Raw genomic sequence first — 23,859 nt, forward strand, 5'->3', positions numbered from 1 at the left:
ACATGTCATGCCTGGTCTCATTATAAAGCTCTCAGTCTCACACACAGCGCTGTCTAATCCAAATATGGACTTTTCTTTTGTAGAACTAACCAACCGCGAAACTTTGCCGGGAAACTACAGCCGAAAACCACATCAGGTTGGTCGATATGAATTTCCGACTACGTGATTGGTTCTCACGTTGCCTTGTTTATTCTCCGCCTGAGAGAAAAGACAACGCCGAAATCAGCTCCTAAACGTTCACAGAAAAGACGACAACAGCTGTCACTTGCAAAAAGAAAATAAGCAACAACAGATTAGACGATGAAACCCCGTCAGCGAATTAGATACAGTTATAAATGGACACACAACAAACAGGGACAGATCGTCTGCAGTGTGTGTGACTGTTGTTGTGTGTGTTTGTTAAGGTAGTTCTCTTCAGCTTAAGGCTATTGCTCTTCATAATCTATTCATTTAAATTAGTTTTTTCTCACACTCAGAGTCAGATTTATTCACTTCAGTAGCTCACCTACAAGCACCAGCTTTCCCAGTCTTATACTGAACTATATTACAGAGGGATTTGTTGATATATCATTCCTATCCTGAGTTATAGGTCCTTTTACTCCAAAAAACATGGCGAAAATAGATTTTTTAAGGCTATTGTCGGTATTCTCTAATTTACTAAAGCACAAAATCAGATATCCTCTGTGAAAGCCTTCTCATCTAACATGTCAACCAATAGAACCAAGAATTTTAAACCTAGTCCTTTCCAATTTCCAGATTTTATTTTTGGAAATGTATGCAAATGAGCGTATATTTAAGTATATAAGGCCTCATTTGCATATTAAAACTAGGGATGCACCGAATCCAGGGTTCGGGTTCGGATTCGGCCGAATATTGAGCTTTTTGACTGGGTTCGGTTTCTGCCAAACCTCAGAATTTATTTCCACCGAACCCGAACCCTAGGCTTGCACTATGCGCGCCCCGCTGGTCGAACGTAATGACGCCGCTGCTGAAAGTGAAAATGGAACTCATGAACAGAAAACGTGGCAGTATACTTTAAGTCAAAAGAAGGCGATTCAAGTTGAGCTATACGCGTTCAATTTGCAATGCCGATTTGTCTCGTGATGACAAGGACCCTAAACAACAGCCGCTGTTAAAACATTTGCATATGAAACATCCGAGAGAATACGAGTTGTGCATGAAGGAATCTACAGACAGTAGCCAAAATGTATTTTATTTTACTGTGCAAACAGCCTATAGATCTATAGATCAGATAAAATATAAATAAAATTAATAAAATATATAGGCCTACACTAAATATTTTTCACTTAAATAATTACCAAATTAAGATGACAAAACGAAAATACACTGAATCCGTACGCTTTGAAGAACCGGAATTAGGTAAATAGGTAGATAATATACTATATATCTTTACATATATACTATTCTCTTAAAACCATAATTTCGTTATTTTTACTAACCCAAATAATGCCTCATCCGCTAGGTTGCACGTGAGGGGGGAAAATAGGTTCCTTCCACTTAAGAGTTGAGCTCTATTTATTTTAATATATCTCTTTACATAAATACTATTTTCTACTTTAAAACAAAAAATAACTTCGTTATTTTACTAACCCAGTGTTTTGTATGTGAATGCTGTTTCACGTGAATATTACCACAGGAGTGAAGCACAAAGCTTTTTTTTAGCCTAGAAAGGAAATAATGGTCAGAGAGCTCTTTTTCATTCTGTTTTCGATCTGGATCTGGTCACTCGATTTTCCGTGAATTTGAACAATAGGCCTAGTCCATTTTATCCCAATGGACATGGACATCTCGTTTCTTATCCCAAATCTTCACTCACGTCGCCATTTTCGCAGGGGATTATAAACGTTTCTTCCTTTCGTTTGCTTATAATTAAGTCTATTATAACTATTCACATCGTTTACTGTGGGAAAGTATAAAAAACACTGTAAGACGAATACCTTTTTACTTCAAATTTTATTTAACACAGTTTGTTCTTGTTATTAAACTTGGTAAGGCGCGTCAAGTTTGGTTTATTTGAATAGCGCATTTCACACACGCCGGTGATTTTAGTTTCGTTTTCTCTGGCAGTGAATAATCAAACATTGCCTAAATGTCTTGACCCTGTGGAAAATAAAATCCGCTCTTCAGACCTTTTGCAACATCAGTAGAACATATGAAGACGAAGATATTCAAGAAGGTATCAATTCAGTGTCCCATTCCTCTCAAAGCGCAGAGCGGTAGGCTATATGACGCATCTTTGCGGGGAAATAGTATGAATCAAATATTTTTCTAACTAATATTTAATTTTCATATATTCTTGAGGTTACCATTATTTACTGAAAATCGTTTTTGTTTTATAGGCTGTGTTGTTTCACTGACGGAAGTGCTAAAATAAACACGCATGCTTATGGATGTTTCAGCCTCAAATGATTTCAAAATGTAGGCTATATATATCTGGCTATATAGACTACAGTATTTAAAATAGCATATGCATTAGTTACATTCTCAATTTAATTTACAGAGCAATGCCTGCTAAGTTTTTAGTTTAACTAATACTATAGAAGAGGATTAGTGTGTGTCGCACACAACAGACTCGCAACGGGAGCGTGGCATCACGATGGTGGCGCAACCCTAGCGCGCGCCTCCTGCGCTCTCCGTTGGGTTGTTCTTTGAAACGACAGAGGACGACTCGGGGTAATTTTTCTATAAACCATCATGAAATAGCGTCGAGAAGAACATACACGACAATGTTTACTTTAGTAAACTTGACCAAAACAGTTAATGGTCAATAGCATCCCTACACTGCTGTGGACGTTGTTAACGTCATTAATGTGTTTACTGTGATAATGGACTGTGGATGAGAGTAGGATTCGGTATTCGGTTTCGGATTCGGCCGAATCTTAACCAGTGGATTCGGTATTCGGCCGAACCCCAAAAATCTGGATTCGGTGCATCCCTAATTAAAACATTAGTTTACACAAAACTTGTAATACATTTTTTTCTTATGTTTATGCCAGTAATAAACTGGAGAAGTTTCACAGTGATATCTTCTCATTTAAAAAAAAATCCCTATTCACCTGTAGTATCTCGCCTTAAAAAAGAAATCAACCCAATGTATAGTTGGCATTTGAGGCTTAATGCTATAGAAAAGCTTATATTTCAGCTTATTTTCATATAGCATGCAGTCGCTTCACACAATGGTATAAAGCTATTCAAAACATCATTCAATGTAAATTGTGATAATCGTAATTATTAATCCGCAATTACAATTTCAATCGACAATTATGATTTTTGTCATAATTGTGCACCCCCAGTGGAAACTGTGATTCTTTGATGAATAGGAAGAATTGAAATATAATCTTTTGTAACATTATAAATGTCTTTACTGTCACTTTTTTAATGCATCCGTGAAACTTTTGAACTGTAGAGTTACATAAACATTCGAGCTGCTACCTGGCTAGATTGAATATAGCGACCAATTTTCGGCCAAGCGCCTTTCCTTCCTTAAATCCCTCTGAGTACAGGATGACCTCAGCGATGAGCTCGTTATCAGGACTCGTCATGGCAACCGGTCGGAAGAGCTGCTTCAGATTATCCGGCAACTTCTGCCGCCCTCCGTATCCTTTACCCGCTGGGTTCAGAGTAATAAAGACGCCGGAGTTTGGGTCCAAATCCACCTGAAAACACACACAGACGGGTATCACTGTCTCGAAGACTCTTTTGTGTTGGTGTGTGTTATGAACTGAGGTGTGTATGTTTGTCTCACCTCTTTATTGAGTAGCTGGCAGGTGGTCCGATGGTTTTTCAGAGAGTTCTGGATGGCTTGAATCTGCATGGAGACGGCGGAGAGCACAGCCTCTTCCAGACGATTGAACTCATCAAAACAGCCCCATGCTCCGCACTTCACCAGCCCGACGAAGATCCGGCCCATAGACTTCACATCTATACCCTAATACAGAGAGATTAGACATAAATTGCTGTAAAATTGCCTGATTAACTTTTCTAGTACTGGCAACACTTCTGTTATTGACAGAAATGTGAAGCTTAATGCATAGTTTTAAATTAATACCGAATCAGTGAGAAAGTTTTTATTTTTCAATAGAGACATTAAGCAGGTTTACTGGCATTTTGTCAATGATAACCTCTAAATGGAAAATGCTGTTAAATGTAAAGGCTTATTGCGAAATGTCCCTATACACAGGGAAATTAATTCTTTTATTCATCAAGGACGCATTCAATTGATCAAAAGTGACAATAAAGATATTTATAATGTTACAAAAGATTTCTATTTCATATAAATTCTGAATCCTTAAAAAGTATATCACATGGTAATAGTCATAAATGTGTCTTGAGCATCAAATCCTCATATGAGAATGATTAGTGAAGGATCATGTGACACTGAAGACTGGAGTAATGATGATAAATTCAGCTTTGATCACAGGAATAAATTACACTTTACTATATATTCACATAGAGAACTGTTCTTTTAAATTGTAATACTATTTTACAACGAGCAGAAATTGCCGGGGCCAAGCGCAAAGAAGCCAATAAGACATGCCAACATGTCTGGGAGTGTTAGACCAACTGCAACAATGAGCAATTAAAGGCATTTTAAGATGATTTTAGGCAAACTGGCTGAAAAATCATATATACAGTCACTAATAATATGATTTAATGGTTTATGACTTTTGACCAATAGGTGGCGCAGTTATGAAATTGATGTGGTGTGGTCAGAGTGAGGTGACAATGACACAGGCAAAGTTTGGCGTCGCTATGTCAAAGCATTGCAGAGATACAGCCTCAAGAGTAATTTTCAACTTCACCGCTCCGGTATATGAAAACGGTTTTGTCTGTTGACATGAAATTAATAACTTTTTGCTGTCATGATCTGAAGATGTTACAATTGGATTTTGGTGAAAATCAGACAAATGGTCTAGGAGGAGTTTGAAAAAGTACGTTTGTAAAGGAAATCAAAATGGCGAACAGGAAGTTTGGCCAAATATGGTAAAATTGGGATCTATGTCCTTGGCATGACCCAAGGAAGTTTTATGACAATAGTCAAATTGAATCAAAAGTTATTAGCATTTTTGGAAAATGTATTATAACTTGCCCTGAGACTTTTTGAGTACTGTCAGGGCTCCGAGTTTCGTAATTATACGCCAATGCGTTCGTAAAATATAGCACTTTTTGACTAAATTCAAAATGGCCGACGCCCAAAATGGTTGATATGGTAAAATTAGGTATGGTATGGCTCGGCGTGATGCCCCGAATCTAAAGAGACCAGTTTTGTGACTTTTGGCTAAAGCATTCTCATTCAACTTCAATCAAATATTTAGGTGTTTATGTAGACAACTTACTATGCTGGTCTCCTCACATTAACAGTCTGTGCTCTAGACTACAGCAAAGGTTATACTTCTTGCGAAGGTTAAAAGTGTTTGGGGTGAATCAGAAGATCTTGTTTTTGTTTTATCAGTCCGTATTTGAAAGTTTAATAAGGTATGGTATCACTGCTTGGTATGGGAATCTGACTGTTCGAAATTAGCACGACTAGTACATAAAGCTCATAAAATTATAGGGTTGGAGGATAAACGAACCATACAAGAGTTGTACGAGGCATCTATTTTTAAGCAAGCTAAGAAAATTGTTGCTGATGATACACACATTCTACACATTCATTTTAATTTGTAACCATCAAGGAGACGATTTAGGGTTTTGAAGTGTAAGTCAAATCGTTACAAAAATTATTTTGTGCCAACTGCGGTCAAAATTTTAAATAGGGAATCTTATGTCTGAGATATATGCTGTATTTCATAAATTAGAATGTAGGTTTCTTATGTATGTATGTATTGTATTGTATACTGGCCGTGTCATGATGTCTAAGACAAATTTCCCAGGAATGGGACAATAAAGTATATTCTATTCTATTCTGAAGTTATAATCAAAAAGATCCAATATATTGTATCTCTGGACCACTAGGTGTGTATGTGTGTGTGTGTGGGATCAGGTTATAATTAGATTGTGTGTGTGTGTGTGTGTGTACCTCATCACAGTTGAAGACCAGCACTTGTCTACCAAACAATCCTCCCAGGGCTTTGACGGACTCAGTCTTGCCGGTTCCCGCAGGACCGTAGGGGTTTCCGCCCAAACCCATATTCATGGCCTGTGTCAGTGTCAGATAGCACTTGTCCGTGAGAGGCGTGTGCACCAGTTTGGGAGCATTGCCCTGACAGAAAGAGAGAGAGGGAGATTATAGCCTTCATGTGAGACTAAGGGCGTTTTCACACCTGAAAGTCCGCACCAAGGTCCGAACCGAAGTTCACGTTTTGATACATTTGATACTTTCGGTTAGTTTTGATTTGGTTTCACATTGCAATTATGCGAGCGCACTAAAGAACTTTACGTCCACACTTGCGTCCTGTCGTCATCATTTATGTGGGCGGCATCTGGACATTGATTGGTTTGAAAACGGACGTGTGTCTGACGTCAGCGTCTTTGACAAGAGTGAAAGAACGGACGCATATCGTTGCCACTATTGAACAGTGCGCATTGCTTGATTATTTTCTTTTCGTCACGTTTAAAAGTGGACATTTCAAGCTTTATATACACATATTTCTCATGTTTGTGAGGCAGTAGCTGCTGAGTTTCGATTTATTTGAGACGCGCTCCAGTTCATGCGCAAAGCATGTGATCGCTCCCGCTATTATTGTCTGCTATAGACTATTTGCTTCTTATTTATTAAATCCAGGTAATTATCTGATTAAACATTGATTAAAATGAAGATACAATTGATACAAAACGAAATTCACATTAAAGAAAGGCTTTCTAAGCAAAATCATACAAAATTTCGTTCAACAATTTTCAAATGTCTTCTGACATATTGAGCATCTTTTCACTTTTCATAATCAATATAGCCTAGATTGAATTTAAAAATAACATTATGATATTTAAACATAAACAGGAACTTCCTGTAAATGCTCTGAAAGTCCGAACCAAACAGAAAATGCTTTCACACTAGAAACGAACCAAACCTTTCTTCAGTTTGATCCGGACTGAGACTGCCTCTTTTCGTCGGACCAAATTTCGTCAATATGTCAGAAGACAGAAGGTCAGAAATGATTTTGAACTAAATTTTGTATGATTTTGCTTTGAAAGCCTTTCTTTAATGTGCATTTCGTTTTGTATAAATTGTATCTTAATTTTAATCAACATTTAATCAGATAATTGCCTGGATTTAATAAATAAGAAGCAAATAGTCTATAGCAGACAATAATCGCGGGAGCGATCACATGCTTTGCGCATGAACTGGAGCACGTCTCAAATAAACCGAAACTCAGCAGCTACTCGTCTCACAGACATGAGAAATATGTGTATATAATGCTTGAAATGTCCACTTTTAAACGTAACGAATAAAAAATAGTCAAGCAATGCGCACTGTTCAATAGTGGCAACGATATGCGTCCGTTCTTTCATTCTTGTCAAAGACGCTGACGTCAGACGCACGTCCGTTTACAAACCAATCAATGTCCAGATGCCGCCCACACAGATGATGACGACAGGACACAAGTGTGTCATGAACAGTTCTTTAGTCTGCTCGCATAACTGCAATGTGAAACCAAACCAAAACTAACCCAATGTATAAAATGTATCAAAACATGAACTTAGGTTCGGACCTTGGTGCGGACTTTCAGGTGTGAAAACGCCCTAAACCAGCATCAAAATCCGGCTCATGTGACCCTCACCTGATACTCATAGGTGTAGCTGAACTCCGCGTCCACCATCTGTATGGAGCAGCGCTGGTCTGCGCTCAGGTAGAACCGCAGCTGTTTCTTCCAGATCCAGTCGTCAGAGGTGTGAATCTGAGCTTCTCGCAGACTCTGAACAACTGAGATGTTGTGGATCACGTCCAGAATCAGAGCCTTCAGTTTCAACTGCAGAACTCTGGATTCTACACAACAAAACCATCAGAGACTCGGCATCAGAAGGCGCCTGCGGAAGCACTAATAATGAAGTCCTCACACACACCGATTGGGAGCAGAGGTGGAGAGATTGTAGTGTGTTTTCATCAAAGTGTTTGCAATGGATCGTTTGGGCCCTGAGGCAGCAGCAGTTTTTCCTGAGTGACTTATACACAGAATTAGCCATAATCACTGTTAACAGTGTGGCTCATCAGCTCCATTTACTTGAGTTTATAGTGATTCTCATTGAAGCTTCAGTGAATAAACCCCTGAGCTCATAAACGGACTAAAGAGCTTTATGGATGTTCGCACCGCTTTATTCGTTTGATTAATCGGACAATCAGCAAACGATGTAAATATGCAGGCAGAGAAATTAGAGGCTTTCCTCAGAAAAAACTGAGCTTCACATTAAAGAAATGAAACACACAGAGCAGCGTCACTGAAACAAACCCACACATATTCCCTATATCAGGGGGGTCCAAAGTCCGGCCCGCGGGCCAAATGCGGCCCGGGGATGAATTTCAAACGGCCCGCTGCGTGTCTATTAAAATATATGATATGTGGCCCGCCAACTGTAACGTGGTAATTTGTCAGAAATGTAGGTTAATATCTAATTTTATTTAATTTTTAATGTAGACATGTATTAAATTAGTAGCAAAGGCCAAATTGCAGACTATTTTTGTATTTTTTTTTACTTTTTGCCTTGTGTGCACTGCAAAAAAATGCTAATTTAGTATTTTTGTCTTGTTTCTAGTATACATATAGCCTGGCGTGGCCATACTCAATTCTAGTCAGAATATGAGTCTGGTACCGCTCCATTGAGCTTTGATTATGGGGCGTGTTTCAACCGAGCCAGGAAAGACCTCAATTGGATAGACCCACAACCAATCAGAGCAACGGAGCGACGCGTAACGTTAGTTGTCAAATGTCAACAGAACTCAACTGCACTGTGTTACCAAGTCCGTGTTTTTCTCCATGTCCGCGGGTTGAAGCGACCCCAATTATGTGATTATATAAACCCAGGAGTGCGAATTTTAGCAGGCAACCTTGCCAAAATAACATATTTTGCCAACCAAACGTTTTGAGTAGCAATTGTGCGCGACATTGCAAAAACACTTGGAAACCCTGTCTGCACGCACGCATGATTAAGTAACGTTACAAGAAAAACATGAGTGTAAACGATCTTTGGCAGTAATAAAATAATTTAAGGATACACAGAGTACTTACCAACACGATCATCGTTTCTGAGAGAAATAGTGAAGGTGAACGCATATACGAACAAGTTCTCCGTTTAGGATAAGAGCAAATTCAACCCAAGAGCCTTCGATGACGTGGATGATTACGTTACTGTTGATCATCTGTCCATCATCGTCTAAAGCCCGCCCTGACAATTTCATTGGTCCGAACAGTTTCTGTTCGGGCATAATTCCTCCTCTATGGAGCGAGTCCAGACCGAATTGCCCGAGCAAAACATTTTGTGGGCGGGGCTAAATTCGGCTGGCATCCAGGCTAGTATACATATATCTAAAAAAAATCTTAAATCAAGATGCATTTACTAAGGCTGCGTTCACACTGCAGGCTGAAACGACCCAATTTCCGATTTTTTTGCCCTTATGCGACCTGTATCTGATCTTTTCATGACAGTCTGAACGACACAGATCCGATCTTTTCAAATGCGACCCAGGCCACTTGGGTATGTGGTCCAAATCCGATACATATCCGATCTTTTGAAATGCGTCTTCAGTCTGAACTGCCAGGTCACATGTATCCGACCCGCACGTCGTTGATACACGACAAACGTCATCATTGTAGGTTGAAGTAGGCAGGAATGAGAAGATAAACAACTATGGCGGACGATGCTGAGACCAGTCAGTGGAACGGAAGCGAGATTTTGGAGTTAATTAATATTTGGGGGGACAGCTCTATTCAGTCGTTGACCTTTGAGTACTCTTCTGCGCATGCGGGTCACTTCTGGGTCATTTCACGTTCACACAGGAGATCACAAAAGGTCGCATTTAATTGGAAATGTGAACGGCCTTGCAAAAAAATCGCATTTTTTCAACAAATCGGAATTGAGCATTAAGCCCTGCAGTGTGAACGCAGCCTAAGTTAAATGACATTAGATATATTTTCTGGAAAATAAAATGAAATTTAAGTGAGTTTTTGGTTAAAACATATCTGCCAATGGGGTAGAAAAAATAATATTTCTATGGAATCTTGTTTCTGTCCCAAACAGAAACAAGACTATTTTTCTAATCCATTGGCAAATAATTTTGTTTGTTTCAAGCAAAAACTCAATTCATTTTGATTTTTTCCCCCATGAATCAAGTAATTTTTCTTAGTAAAAGCATCTTGATTTAAGAATTTTTAGATTTGGACAGAAATACCAAGTAAGAAAAGTATTTTTTATAGTGTGGTTTTACCTGTGGTGATCGAAATAGAGCACTTATTAAATTTAAATAAGAATAGAGTTCTAACTCAGTAATAATATTTAAATTTCACTCATTAAAACTTTTTGGTTGATGAAAGTTTTACAGATATTGTTAAATATCTATACATTTCCTGTGTCTTATCTCAAGCTACTGTCAGCTCAAGCTTTTGTCAAATCTGTCATGTTTCAAAGAAACAAAACATGTCATAAATATAACAGAAAAGGGACCGGCCCCCGGGTATTTCCACAACATCGAATCTGGCCCCTTCTTAAAAAAGTTTGGACATCCCTGCCCTATATCAAACCATAATGCCTATTTATTTCACATAAAGCCAATTATTACACTGCAAAAAATGCTTTTCGAACATAGTATTTTTGTCTTGTTTCCAGTCCAAAATATCTAAAAATTCTAGCCTGGGAAATCCCAGACAACTTCCGGCAAATTTAGATTTGCTCTGCAAGTAGTCTGGCAAAGAGCCCATACAAAACCCATTTCTAAGCCCTAGAAATCGAGGCACCAATCAGAAACGTTGAGGCGGGCTTTACACGATGACGACAGCGCAGCGACAGTGAAGCAGATTCTGTACACTGACTACAAAGATGGATGCAGCAGTGGAACATCACTATCAGCTATCGCGGCTGTTTTAAGCGATTTAAACCAGAGCAAAGAACAACACTCGAAGCCTTCATATCTAAAAAAGATGTTATCGCTGTCTTACAGACTGGATTGGGCAAAAGTCTGATATACCAGCTTGCTTGTCTTAGCGAGAGCCCTCTGGTAGTGTTCATGTTTCACAAAATATAGTTTTAAGTCCTTTTCAGGCGAGAATGTAGTTGTTTTTAAAGCTCAAATCTGTGGTTTATTTATAAAGAGAGCGCCTTTTTGAAAATTTGATCTGCCGTTTTCGGAGTTGTGAGCTCCAGTGAACAAGCGGCGCTCAATTGCTCAACCCCACCGAGAGGCGATTAATCTATCATTTGTTCCCTGACAGATCGTTTTGTCTGAGGGCAAAGTGAAGTTTCATAACTTTATATTTGTAAGCAATTAAACTTTATCGTTGTAGTCTCCTAGCGCTGACTTTCTTTGACTGAATTGCTTTATGTATTGTATAGCTTCTTATACCTTTTACTTATTCTTTTAAAATGGATATTGATCACGCATTAAACTAACATTTAACAAAAAGAGACTGGGTTTTGTTTTATGTCATATCTCATTGTACAGTGATAATCATAGCCTATATTATGCACACATATTACATGTTTTTATTTTTTAATGTAAACGAAAAGAGGCAGTTTTTTTTTTTTTAATATTTCGTTTTGTTATATACATGCATTGAAGATAATATGCATTGCCTTCACTACATTTGTGTGGCTATACCGTCATCGGGAGTTCATTCTCCGGAGTCAAACTTGGTAAGTCACGGACGCAAGTCAGAGGTTTGCGTACAAAATATGTCATAAAACACCACTGCCTCATTTCATAAATAAAAAATAAAAAAAACCTTAAACATATTAGCCACACAAATGTGGTTCAGGCAACGCGTAGTTAGGCCTACATTCATTATCTTATATATTTATAATAAAACGAAATATAAAACACCCTGCCTCTTTTCGTTTACATTTTAAAAATATTTAAACATTAATATGTGGTTTAGGTAAGGTGACCAGATTTCTGAAATGTAAACCGGGGACATTTCCTATTTGAGAACACAAGTACAGACAAGTACGCATATTGAGAAACGGCCAGAGTAGATGTTTCTCCGTCGCTCTGCATACGTCATCTCCCTCATCGCTCTGATTGGTTTTAGGTCTATCCAATTGCGCCCAGAGGCATGTGAGCGACGCCCGTTGGTGACGCCCCTTTGGAAATGATTTGTCTTTGAAGCTTTGAAAGAACATAACTTAGTTACTACTGAGAATGGTCTGGTTTTAACCAGGCTATAAAAATTCTTAAATCAAGATGCTTTCACTAGATCTGTAAAATTACATAAGATATTTTTTCTTGTTTTCTGGGGGAAAAAAATCAATCTAAATGATCTGCCAATGGGGTAAGAAACAAGAAACAAGATTTCAAACAGAAAAAAGATTGATTTTTTCACCCCATTGGCAGATAATTTAGCTTGTTTTAAGCAAAAACTCACTTCATTTTAATTTTGACCTGCCGGGGCCCAATGTCAGAGTTTCCCAAATTTCAATGGATTTTTTTATTTCTTAAAATATCTTGTGTTTTTCCCAAGCACCCATGAGATTGGCTCTTGTACTGTGAGGAAAATAAGTATTTGAACACCCTGCTATTTTGCAAGTTCTCCCACTTAGAAATCATGGAGGGGTCTGAAATTGTCACCGTAAGTGCATGTCCACTGTGAGAGACGTAATCAAAAAAAAAAAATCCAGAAATCACAATGTATGATTTTTTTACTATTTATTTGTATGATACAGCTGCAAATAAGTATTTGAACACCTGAGAAAATCAATGTTCATATTTGGTACAGTAGCCTTTGTTTGCAATTACAGAGGTCAAACGTTTCCTGTAGTTTTTCCTGTCGCTGAGACAGCTCTTTGGTCTTGGCCATGTTAGTAGTTGGATTCTTACTGATTGTATGGGGTGGACAGGTGTCTTTATGCAGCTAACCACCTCAAACAGGAGCATCTAATGTAGGATAATAAATGGAGTGGAGGTGGACATTTTAACAGGTCTTTGAGGGTCAGAATTCTAGCTGATAGACAGGTGTTCAAATACTTATATGCAGCTGTATCATACAAATAAACAGTTAAAAAATCATACATTGTGATTTCTGGATTTTTTTTTTTTTTAGATTATGTCTCCTACAGTGGACATGCACCTACGATGACAATTTCAGACCCATACATGATTTCGAAGTCGGAGAACTTGCAAAATAGCAGGGTGTTCAAATACTTATTTTCCTCACTGTATATATATTTAACGTCTTCGGTGACGTAGGTCGTAGGGAGTGAGGTGCCTGATAGTAGCCCTTGATGCGTTTGACCCGAGTTTACATGTATACCATGACTGAGGTGAGACCTTTGAGCAAGGCACCAAACCCCCAACTGCTCCCTGGGCGTGTGTGGGTGTGTGTTCACGGTGTGTGTGTGAACACACACAGGCCACACGTCACTTCACCTTCACCTTCATATATCAGTCCCTCCAGAAAAACACGATTATGCGATCGCTGAATTCAATGCATAATCAGCCAAAGTCCACAAATGTATGCACTTTCTCCGCATAAATTGCCGATTTCCGGCCGCAAAATATGCGGACTTGCATGATTTCATAATCCCTGCATTTTCGTTGCTAAAAAAAGTCACATATCTTAGCAGAAAGTTGAAAAATGTTGCGTTTACTTCACACAAGAGCAGCCATTTCCCCCTATTGCCTCGGGAACGTTATGAAGTGACGTAATTATGCGACGTGAACATCATCGAAGTTCTGCAAAGCCAGCCAGTGTTAGAGGCTACGCAGATATACTGAATTCGTAAATCGCCCCCAATACCCTCAAATAGGGCATTATTTGAAGGGACAGCCATTTGTAGTGGTGTCTGAAACCATAGTGGACGTTATCGTGTGCACTCATTCAATCCCACAATGCACCGCAATAACGAGTGTTCAACCAATGTACACACAGCGGCTGTCCGACTTCACACACTCTTTTCATTCACTCCTTCAAGTGAACTGTATTAGTGGACTGACGTAGGGAGTAGTGATTGAGGTTTTAGGGGGCGATTTCGGTTTTCATTTTCACAGTGGACTGTTGTAGTTTCATTCAGGAGTTGATGCAACTTTACAGTTGAAAGATTGCACTTTTTTTGTTACCAGTGGGTTAAATCAAACTAATTTCAGAAACCTTACAGTTGTAAGTATATTAGTAGTATGTACATTTACGTTACAGTAAGAGATTGCACTTTGTGCATTGGAAGCACTTATTTTAACAGATGTCTGTTTTGTATAGCCTAGTCTGTAAAACAGGAAGCACACTTTTTTTTTTAAATATATTTTATTTATAAATGTTTACAGAAGTTGTAGCATATTCCTTTTGTAAAGCTACACAACTTGTTTGACTCATCAATGTTTTGTAAGTTTGAGCCATGTGTTTATTAAGGTCTGAAATAAAACAAGATGAGAACTTAAATATTACCAGCACTTCCGGTGATGTAGTGCTTGCTTATCATAGGAAGTAATAAGAAATGACTCTTTACATTAAGGTAGTACCCTAATGAGAACAGGTGTTGGAGGAATCACTTTTTTTCTCTTCTTCATCTAACCGCAGTTTTTGCAAGTTCCCGCAATTTCATTGCATAAAATTGCATAAATATCCCGCATTATCCATCACATTTTTTAAGAAAACGTGCCGCATAATCAAGGATTTTTGCCTGCAACAATCACTAAAAAAAGCCGCATTTTTCTGGAAGGACACACATATATATATTAGGGCTGTCAAAAGATTAATCGCGATTAATCGCATCCAAAATACAAGTTTGTGTTTAGATAATATATGTGTGTGTACTCTGTTAATTATTATTTATATATAAATACACACACAAGCATGTATATATTTAAGAAAAAAATATAATTTTTATATATAAAACATTTATATTTATATATATTATAGATTATGTATATACATGCAAATATTTCTTAAATATATACATGAATGTGTGTGTTTTTATATATAAACAATAATTAACAGAGTACACACACATATATTATGTAAACACAAACTTTTATTTTGGATGTGATTAATCGCGATTAATCTTTTGACAGCCCTAATATATATATATATATATAATTAGGGATGCAACAATACAGTTAGTCCAGGGTTCAATACATACCTCGGTTTTTAATCACGGTTTTCGGTTTCGGTTCGGTTCTGATGGCTTGTCAAATCAGTTTTTTGTTATTCTATTCTTAAGCGACAGGAACAGCAAGAGGTTAAGGAGAAAAAAGACTATTTTTTATTGCAATACTCTTTCTTTATTTAACTTAAAAGAATTGAAAAACCTTACTTAAACTTTAAACTTTACTTTAACAAAAAACCTTGTACACATTCCTTGTGTATTGTAAAATATAAAATAAATATATATAAATATTTACACTGGCAGCTCAGAGCTGTACAGCAGCATTAAAGTATGAAATTGAACTAATAAATGTAAAAATAAAACATTACATAGACTTCACTATAAAATATACATTGATTCTTATTAAAGCTACTGTATTAGTTTTTCAGTCAAGAGCAGTGAGTGATTTTCTTTTGTTGTTGTATTAACATTAAAGGGATATTTCACTCAAAAATGAAAATTCTGTCATCGAGAAATTAATACAGGTTTGGAACAATATTAGAGTGAGTAAATAATGACAATTTTAGAGGTGAACTGTCCCTTTAAGGACCGCGTGTTCACTATAGGCTGCGCTGCTGTCAATTTAAGACATGTGTGCATCTAATATACAGAAACACGCCGATTTTACTTTCCCTTTAGACATAACCGACTGTGTCTATGTTAACCTTGAGTGTATTTGACAGTATTAGCGCAGTAAGACAACTACTTAGTCCAGTAATCACGTGTTTGACAGTCGTTTAGTGCGCGCGCTCGGAGAAGCGCATGTTAAAACCGCGCACGCGAATGAGCCAGCAAGGCTTTAAAATGCATGCAAATAATGAAGTTTCGTGATTGTGAATAACTCTAGTGTTCCGTTAGTGTAACTCCACCACTAACGTGTGATGTGAATGTATGTCGCGTTGTTCAATATTGGGATGGAGGCAAATTATAGAATTTGTAGAAAAATAATTAATTCAATGCAAAACCGAAAAAACGCAATACACAAGCACGTATTGAACCGTGAAGGCCGTACCGAACGGTTCAATATTATATTGAGAATTGTGGCATCCCTAATATATATATATATATATATATATATATATATATATATATATATATATATATATATATATATATATATATATATATATATATATATATATATATATAAAAATAAATATTAGTGCTGGGCAAATTAATGCGTTAACGCGGGCGATTAATTTTTTCAGTTTAAAGCATTAAAATATTTAACGCAATTTACGCAGTGTCCATTTTTTTATCCATTCTTGCCCAGCGTTACATTATATGATCACGCTCTTATTCATGTAAGTACTTTTAAACAATCTAAGCGTGACAAGACACAAAAGAACACACTGTCTGTCAATGTCCTGTCTGTGTGTGTGTGTGTCAGTGTCCTGTCTGTGTGGGTGCGTCTCATGTCAGCTCATTGAGAGACACTCTGACGCACACACACACACACACTCCACGCACAGACTCGTGTCAGTCTCGTGCACACATCGAGTTCTCTTTTGCTCTTGAACAAACAATGACAACGACACAGAGAATTTTGTCAAAACGCCAGTTTTGTCGAGTATTCTCATATTAGGAGTCTTAAATGAGTTAAACTTGTGGGAAAATGAGATGCGCGGGACAGCGAGTGAGATCCGCATCATGTTCGTCAGCGGCTGTTCTTAAAGTGACAGTAGCACTGATGATGCCTGTCATTAATGTTCATCAAAGAACAACGGGAACAGAGAAAAGTGTAGCTTTAATGATGATTCATCTATATTTCACTTATTATTTATGCAGTTAAGAAAGGTGTTTGAGAACTATTACATTTCTGTATATGTGTAACAGGGAAGGCCATGGGTAAATATAACATTTATTATAATGGGTTTATGTAAAGATTGTTTTGAGTTCACTTAAATTAAAAGTTGTTTTTTTAAAGCCTAATAAATGTTGAAATTGGTAGTTTTCAGTTATACTGTAATGTAACATCATTAATGTTTCATAGAGACATTAGTATCAGTGATACTGGCCTTCATTCATAAAAAGACGCCATTACAACAAATATTTAAAATATACTGTCTTTAAATTGTTTCTACATTAATTTGTTTTCTACATTAAATTAATACAGTATCAAAAAATTTGATTAATTAGTTTCCGATTCCCAGCACTAACATATATATGACAATGGGATTTAGATTTGTTTGTATTATTTTAACAAGAATCGATGGTGCTCAATTGTCATGTAAAATAATGTCACAGTGGAAAAAATCTTAATGGTTTGAAAAGTAGGCTTCTTTTCCTTAATGCAAAATATAATACAATTGTGGAGTAAAATACATGTCCATTACCAGTTCAACTTTTATTGTAAGCTGAATTCTATAATGTTCAGCATTGTTAGAAGTGAAAAAGACGTTGTGTTTATTAACCTCTACCAGATTTAAGTAACGTGAGGTTGAAGCACACACACACACACACACCTGCAGTGTCGTCCGTGCTGGTGTCTACACTGGTGTAGTTCTCCAGTTTGGCGGTGAGCTCCTGCTCCAGCTGATGGAGGTTCTGCTGGCGTATGGCGTTCTCCACATCCGCTGTGAACTGGATCTGCTCGGCCAGGCACAGAATCTGGAAACAGAGTCACTCCAGAGTCACTTCAGCTGAACCGCAGAAACTCATGGGTGTGTCTGAAGAAACACGCGTGCACGTGTGTGTGTGTGTGTTACCTGAGAAGGGAAGCGTGTGGGGTCCACGTTTCCTTTCCTCCCAGCGTTCACACACTCACACAGGAGATGCTTCAGGGTGTTTTTCATCTCTGTGGAGAGAGCGCTCAGCCAAACCTGACATCAAAAAGTCTTTATTAAATACAATATTAATATTAGATTAGATATAATATAGAATATGAAATACTAAAGAATAAACTATAAAATATTGTTAAATATAACTATAATATAACAGAAACATGGCAAAACACAAAAAAGAATCAAATAGTGGCCAAAAGTGATGTCCATAGATATTTGTTTTTTATTTTTTACAAAACACTGAACTTGGTTTAAATTAAAATCCTGTCATTAATTACTCACCCTCATGTCGTTCCAAACCCGTAAGACTTTCGTTCATCTTCGGAACAATTATTAATTAATGATTAATTTAATTTTTGGGTGAACTAACCCTTTAAAAGCGATTATCTGAGAAGATTATTTGTCAAAAAAAGGCAAAATACAGCTACAGGTTTTGTTTTACCATGTAAAGAAAATGCATAGAAAAACAAAAGGCTCAGAGGGAAAAACATACATTCAATACAACATAATCAGCTATTCATATTTTGTTGGTTCTCTCTTGTTCATAAATTCTTTGCATGACACCCTGGCCAAAAATGATGTCTGCAAAATTTGCCATGTTTCATTGCGTTATCACAAATAAAACAATCCAAGCACAACTACACAATACATGTCCACTAGGGGTGTCACGGTACACAAAACTGACGGTTCGGCACAGCAGTTTTACAAAATTGCTTTTCATTTATTTGTATTAAACAGGTGAAAAAAGCCAGGCAAAGACTGTACCACCTGCGCCAGCTGAGGAAATTCAGGGTTTCACCAGCCATCCTGAAAACTTTCTATCGAGGGGCGATAGAAAGTGTCCTGACTCAGTGCATCACAGCGTGGTACGGGAACAGCACCAGTCACGACTGCAAAGCCCTGCAAAGAGTGGTGCGCTTATCCGAGCGCATCTCAGGCTCAGCTCTCCCGTCTCTGCAGGACATCTTCACCAAACGCTGCAGAGGTAGAGCTACTAAAATCATCAGAGACATTAATCACCCTGCAAACTCTCACTTCACCCTGCTGCCATCTGGTAAGCGCTTCCGTAGCCTGATGGCAAAGACTGAAAGACTCAGGAGGAGTTTCTTCCCCCAGGCCATCAGACTCCTGAACTCAGTCACGTGACTCACTTCACCCCCGCACACACATAAACATACAGTCTTTTAACATTAACATCCACATACTGCAATTGCACTGCACTTTACGTCCCTATTGTTACTGCGTAACAACCTGTAATAAACCTTGCACATTATACTTCTTTATATATACATATTATATATTTTATGTTAACCACTTATTTTTAAGTCTACAGTTTATCTCACTTATCATATCCACATATTTTTTATATTTTTATTTTTATCTTATTTCCTATTTTTATCTTTTACTTGATTTATTTATAATTCTACTTATGTTAATACTTTTTATTCTAATTTTATTCTATTTCTATTTAATTTCTTGTAACTGTTATTTGCACTGTCCATGGAGCGGACCTGTTTACATTTCACTGCCAGTTGTATATTGTGTATATAACTGTGTATGTGACAAATAAAACTCTTGAATCTTGAATCTTGAATCTTGAATCTTGAAACAGTGGTTTACTGAGAAAAAAAGTGTCTGTCCTTAAATTAATTCAATATCAATATCTTAAAGATAATGCTGTAAACTATAGGGAGCCCTTTCTTGCACATTAATATTAAAGGTTAACAACAGAGCTCAAACTATCAGCCTAAATTCAGTTGCTATTTATTTTTAGATATAATAACCAACACTCAAATAACACTTAGTACACAAACATGTAAACTTCACATAAGGCAGTTTTTGCATTAGCTAAATCTAATGATAAAATGTTTTTTCTCCAATTCGTTGTTGAAATATAATCATTTATACACGGTGTGTGTCATTTTCATGACTTATTTAAACACAAATTAAATAATCCAGACATCACTAACAGGTTCAGTAGAATATAATGAATATAACGGCTAATATAGAGCATATATTTAGTGAAATAGTTGATTTCAACAGCTGTGGACACTGAATGACTCCTGAGTTAACGTGATGCTACGTGACATTGTTCTCAAGCCGTTTTATTGACGTCTTTCCGCGGTTGAAACACTGATTGAGCGATTACACAAAATATATGTTTCAGTAAGTTTTAATGTATCCTCAACATACCTTCAGCCGTTGATTCATGTTTATTCTTTGACTAGAAAGAGATGATCACGTTCAAGATAGTTGTTTAAATCATGCTTTGCTTCTGTGGGTTCCGTTGTTTTGTGTATAATAAACGATTCCCTGAGTACGGGTGCTGTGCCAGAAGCATTTAAAATTGCTGCTGTAACCCCGGTACATAAAAAAACGAGTGCGGATTTTGACAACCTCAACAATTTTCGTCCCATTTCTAATCTTCCATTTCTCGCATGTAGTTGTGTCCCAATTGCACACCCATCTCACTGCGAACAATCTCTTTGAACCCCTACAATCTGGTTTCCGCAAACTCCACAGCACGGAAACGGCGTTAGTTAAGGTTACTATTGACTTACTGATTGCTGCGGACTTCTCGATCTTAGTGCAACGTTCGACACTGTGGATCACTCTCTGTTACTCACTCGCCTGAAAACCATTTTTGGGGTAACGGACACTGTATTAAACTGGTTCAAGTCTTATCTCTCAGATCGGCGCCAGTTTATCTCCCTTGATGGACGTCAGTCTAAAGTTGGTTCAGTTCAATTTGGCGTACCACAGGGTTCAATTTTGAGCCCCCTTCTTTTTAGCATGTACATCTATCCTCTTGGCCAGCTTTTACGATCCCTCGGTCTTAAGTTCCATTTTTATGCAGATGACACCCAGATTTACAATTACATAATGCAGCCATAAGCTTTCTGGAAAACTGCATATCTGAGGTAAAAATCTGGATGTCACAAAACTTTCTGTCTAAATGGTGAAAAAACCGAGGTAATGCTTATCGGTTCACCCCAGCAAATCAATAAATCCAGTCATTTTGCTCTAAAAATTGACGGCTCTGCTCTGGAGTTTCAAACTAAATAAAAAAATTTGGGGGTGATATTTGACAAAAAATGTATCATTTGACGCTCATGTCCAAAATACAGTCAAAAATTTATTTTTTCACCTCAGAAACATTGCAGAACTACGCCCCATGCTATCTGTTTCTGTTGCAGAAAAATTGATTAATACTTTCGTATTTTCCCGCATTGATTATTGCAATGCTCTTCTGGCTGGGGTCTCTAAAACTACCTTAATTACAGTCAGTACAAAATTCGGCCGCTAGAATTCTCACACGCACCAGGACTAGCGAACACATCACTCCAGTTTTAGAGTCACTGCACTGGCTTCCTGTCAGGTTTCGGATTGATTTTAAAATTCTTATGCTGACTTACAAGGCCCTTCACGGCTTGGCGCCTCAATACTTATCCGAACTTTTAACTGTTTACACGGCTAGACGTAATCTCCGCTCCTCTGATGCGGGCCTTTTAGTTGTTCCTTCTACCCGTCTACGCTCTATGGGTGACCGGGCCTTCTCCACTTGAGCATGCGTGAGAATATGACGCAGATCCGGCAGATCCGGCGTTCGGACACATGACCCAGAAGAGATTTGTTTACAAGCAGAGGAAGACGCGCGTATCTAAGCTGTTGATCTACATTGATCGTGCTTTAGGTCTCGGCGTAGTTCTCAAAATCGGGCTAAAGTGTGCATTTCATGGATTCCCGAAACCCGGCGCTACGTCATATTCTCGCGCATGCGTCGTGGAGACACACACGGAAGACAAGAACAAGCTGGATAAAGGTGTTATTTTGATTTTTTTTTGCGCACAAAAACTATTGTCGTCGCATCGTAAAATTATTGTAGAGCCACTGTGGTGAGATGGACTTTGTAACGACGTTTTAAGTGCCTTTTATGGGTCTTGTGAGTGTAAATGTACTGAATGCCAATGGAGGCCTATCTGAAGCCTTTCTCAGCATCAGCTTTACACTAAAATATCTTCATTTGTGTCTGAAGATGAACGGAGGTCTGACGGGTGTCCAACGACATGAGGGTGAGGAATTAATGACAGAATTTGCATTTTTGGGTGAATTAACCCTTTAAAGAGCGTCAAAACAGCATTTATCGTTTGAATTTTGTGATAAAATGGACTGAATACTTCATATGTTCGTGTGGGAACTCGGCATTCGGAACCATTCGGTACACACGTGCACCGTACCGTACGCCCTGAACCAAAACGATTCGGTACAAATACGTGTGCCGTTACACCCCTAATGTCCACAGAGACAGCATGAGAGCGCTCTGACCTCCACGTCGTTGGAGATGCTGATGGTGTTCTGGAGCGCCACCGTCTCTCCCTCCAGTGATTTCATGGCTGTGATGCTCTGAAAACTCTGATCAAACTCCACACTGCTGATGCCTTAAACACACAATCATCCATGTCTCTATATGCAGCTGCAGCTGTGTGATCATTGTGAAAAGGTGTGTGTGTGTGTGTGTGTGTGTGTTACCTGCGAAGAGTTTCTTTAGGTGTGTGTGTATGACAGTAGGGTTTGTGGCCTGTCCGAGAATCTCCAGTAGATCGTCGTCTCCAATGAAGTAAAACCGGGGAAATGCAGAACGCTTCTCCTGCATGGGTCACACAGGGGTCATTAAAATATTCACTAAATCCCATGAAAATAAGAATAAATGAATATATTTCAGGGCTGTCAAAAGATTAATCGCGATTAATCGCATCCAAAATAAAAGTTTGTGTTTACATAATATATGCGTGTGTACTCTGTTAATTATTATTTATATATAAATACACACACAAGCATGTATATATTTAAGAAATATTTGCATGTATATACTGTATATACATTTATATAATCTATAATATATATAAATATAAATGTTTTATATATAAAAATAATATTTTTTTCTTAAATATATACATGAATATATACATATATTATGTAAACACAAACTTTTATTTTGGATGCGATTAATCGCGATTAATCTTTTGACAGCCCTAATATATTTACATTTAAATATTTATATATTAATATAACAGTTCTATATATATATTTTATCCTATGTATTATAAGATTAATATAAAATATATATTTTTATATTGTTAATTTGTATCGATTGACAGCACTAATACACATATTTTAGTTATATATTAGTTTTTTATGATGCTTATTTCAGTTTTTTCATGTTTTTGTTATGATGGTAGAAATAATATATGAGTGTATATATATATATTCAAATATAGGTCTTATTTTTTGTTCTGTTCATTTATTTGACATTTATTCATGTTTTTGCTATGACTCTACAAATATGTCAGCAAATAAATCGATATATTTGTGCCTAAATCAGTAGCTTTGCCTTACATTATTTATGCACAAGAGAAAAATATAGATTTGTATGAAAAGTAAAAGAGCAGAACGTGTCCCAAATCAAGACAAGGAAGGCAACTAAGGGGTGTTGTTCATACAGGACAAATAAATGATTTCACATTTTAATATCATTTGTGATATATTATTTGAATATAGGCTATACCTCCAGGAACTCATTGAGGGATTTCTGGCAGCGCTGTAACTGGTCCAAGATGGTGACGAGAGAGTTTCTGATTCCAGCTCGGGTCGTGAGAGACGTGACCCTGTTGTCCCTCTGAACATCTGACATGATCGCCCTACACACAGACACAGGTGAGTGATTCTACCCTCATCTCTCTCACACCTGTCCCAGCATCCCCTCCCCGCTGACCTGAAATCCTGGTCCACCCTCTGAAAGCGGGCCTGTTCCCGCGGCAACGCCCCACGCCCGAAT

The 23,859-nt window shown here is 37.6% G+C and overlaps 1 protein-coding gene across 1 annotated transcript in view; it reads right to left on the reverse strand.

Annotated features, from left to right (window-relative positions):
* dync2h1 (dynein cytoplasmic 2 heavy chain 1) overlaps nucleotides 1-23,859 on the reverse strand; it is a 236,601-nt gene that overhangs the window by 144,166 nt on the left and 68,576 nt on the right. The window contains exons 27-36 of the mRNA XM_079823510.1: nucleotides 23,797-23,859; nucleotides 23,590-23,722; nucleotides 22,554-22,671; nucleotides 22,350-22,462; nucleotides 17,949-18,062; nucleotides 17,706-17,850; nucleotides 7,740-7,945; nucleotides 6,041-6,223; nucleotides 3,767-3,949; nucleotides 3,454-3,677 (exon numbers count right to left, since the gene is read on the reverse strand). The exon at nucleotides 23,797-23,859 is cut by the window's right edge and continues 320 nt beyond it. Coding sequence (XP_079679636.1) covers nucleotides 3,454-3,677; nucleotides 3,767-3,949; nucleotides 6,041-6,223; nucleotides 7,740-7,945; nucleotides 17,706-17,850; nucleotides 17,949-18,062; nucleotides 22,350-22,462; nucleotides 22,554-22,671; nucleotides 23,590-23,722; nucleotides 23,797-23,859 — 1,482 coding nt within the window. The remainder of the gene's footprint in view (nucleotides 1-3,453; nucleotides 3,678-3,766; nucleotides 3,950-6,040; nucleotides 6,224-7,739; nucleotides 7,946-17,705; nucleotides 17,851-17,948; nucleotides 18,063-22,349; nucleotides 22,463-22,553; nucleotides 22,672-23,589; nucleotides 23,723-23,796) is intronic.

The sequence above is a fragment of the Gobio gobio genome (genome assembly GCF_949357685.1).
Source record: "Gobio gobio genome assembly, chromosome: 8".
NCBI lineage: Eukaryota > Metazoa > Chordata > Actinopteri > Cypriniformes > Gobionidae > Gobio > Gobio gobio.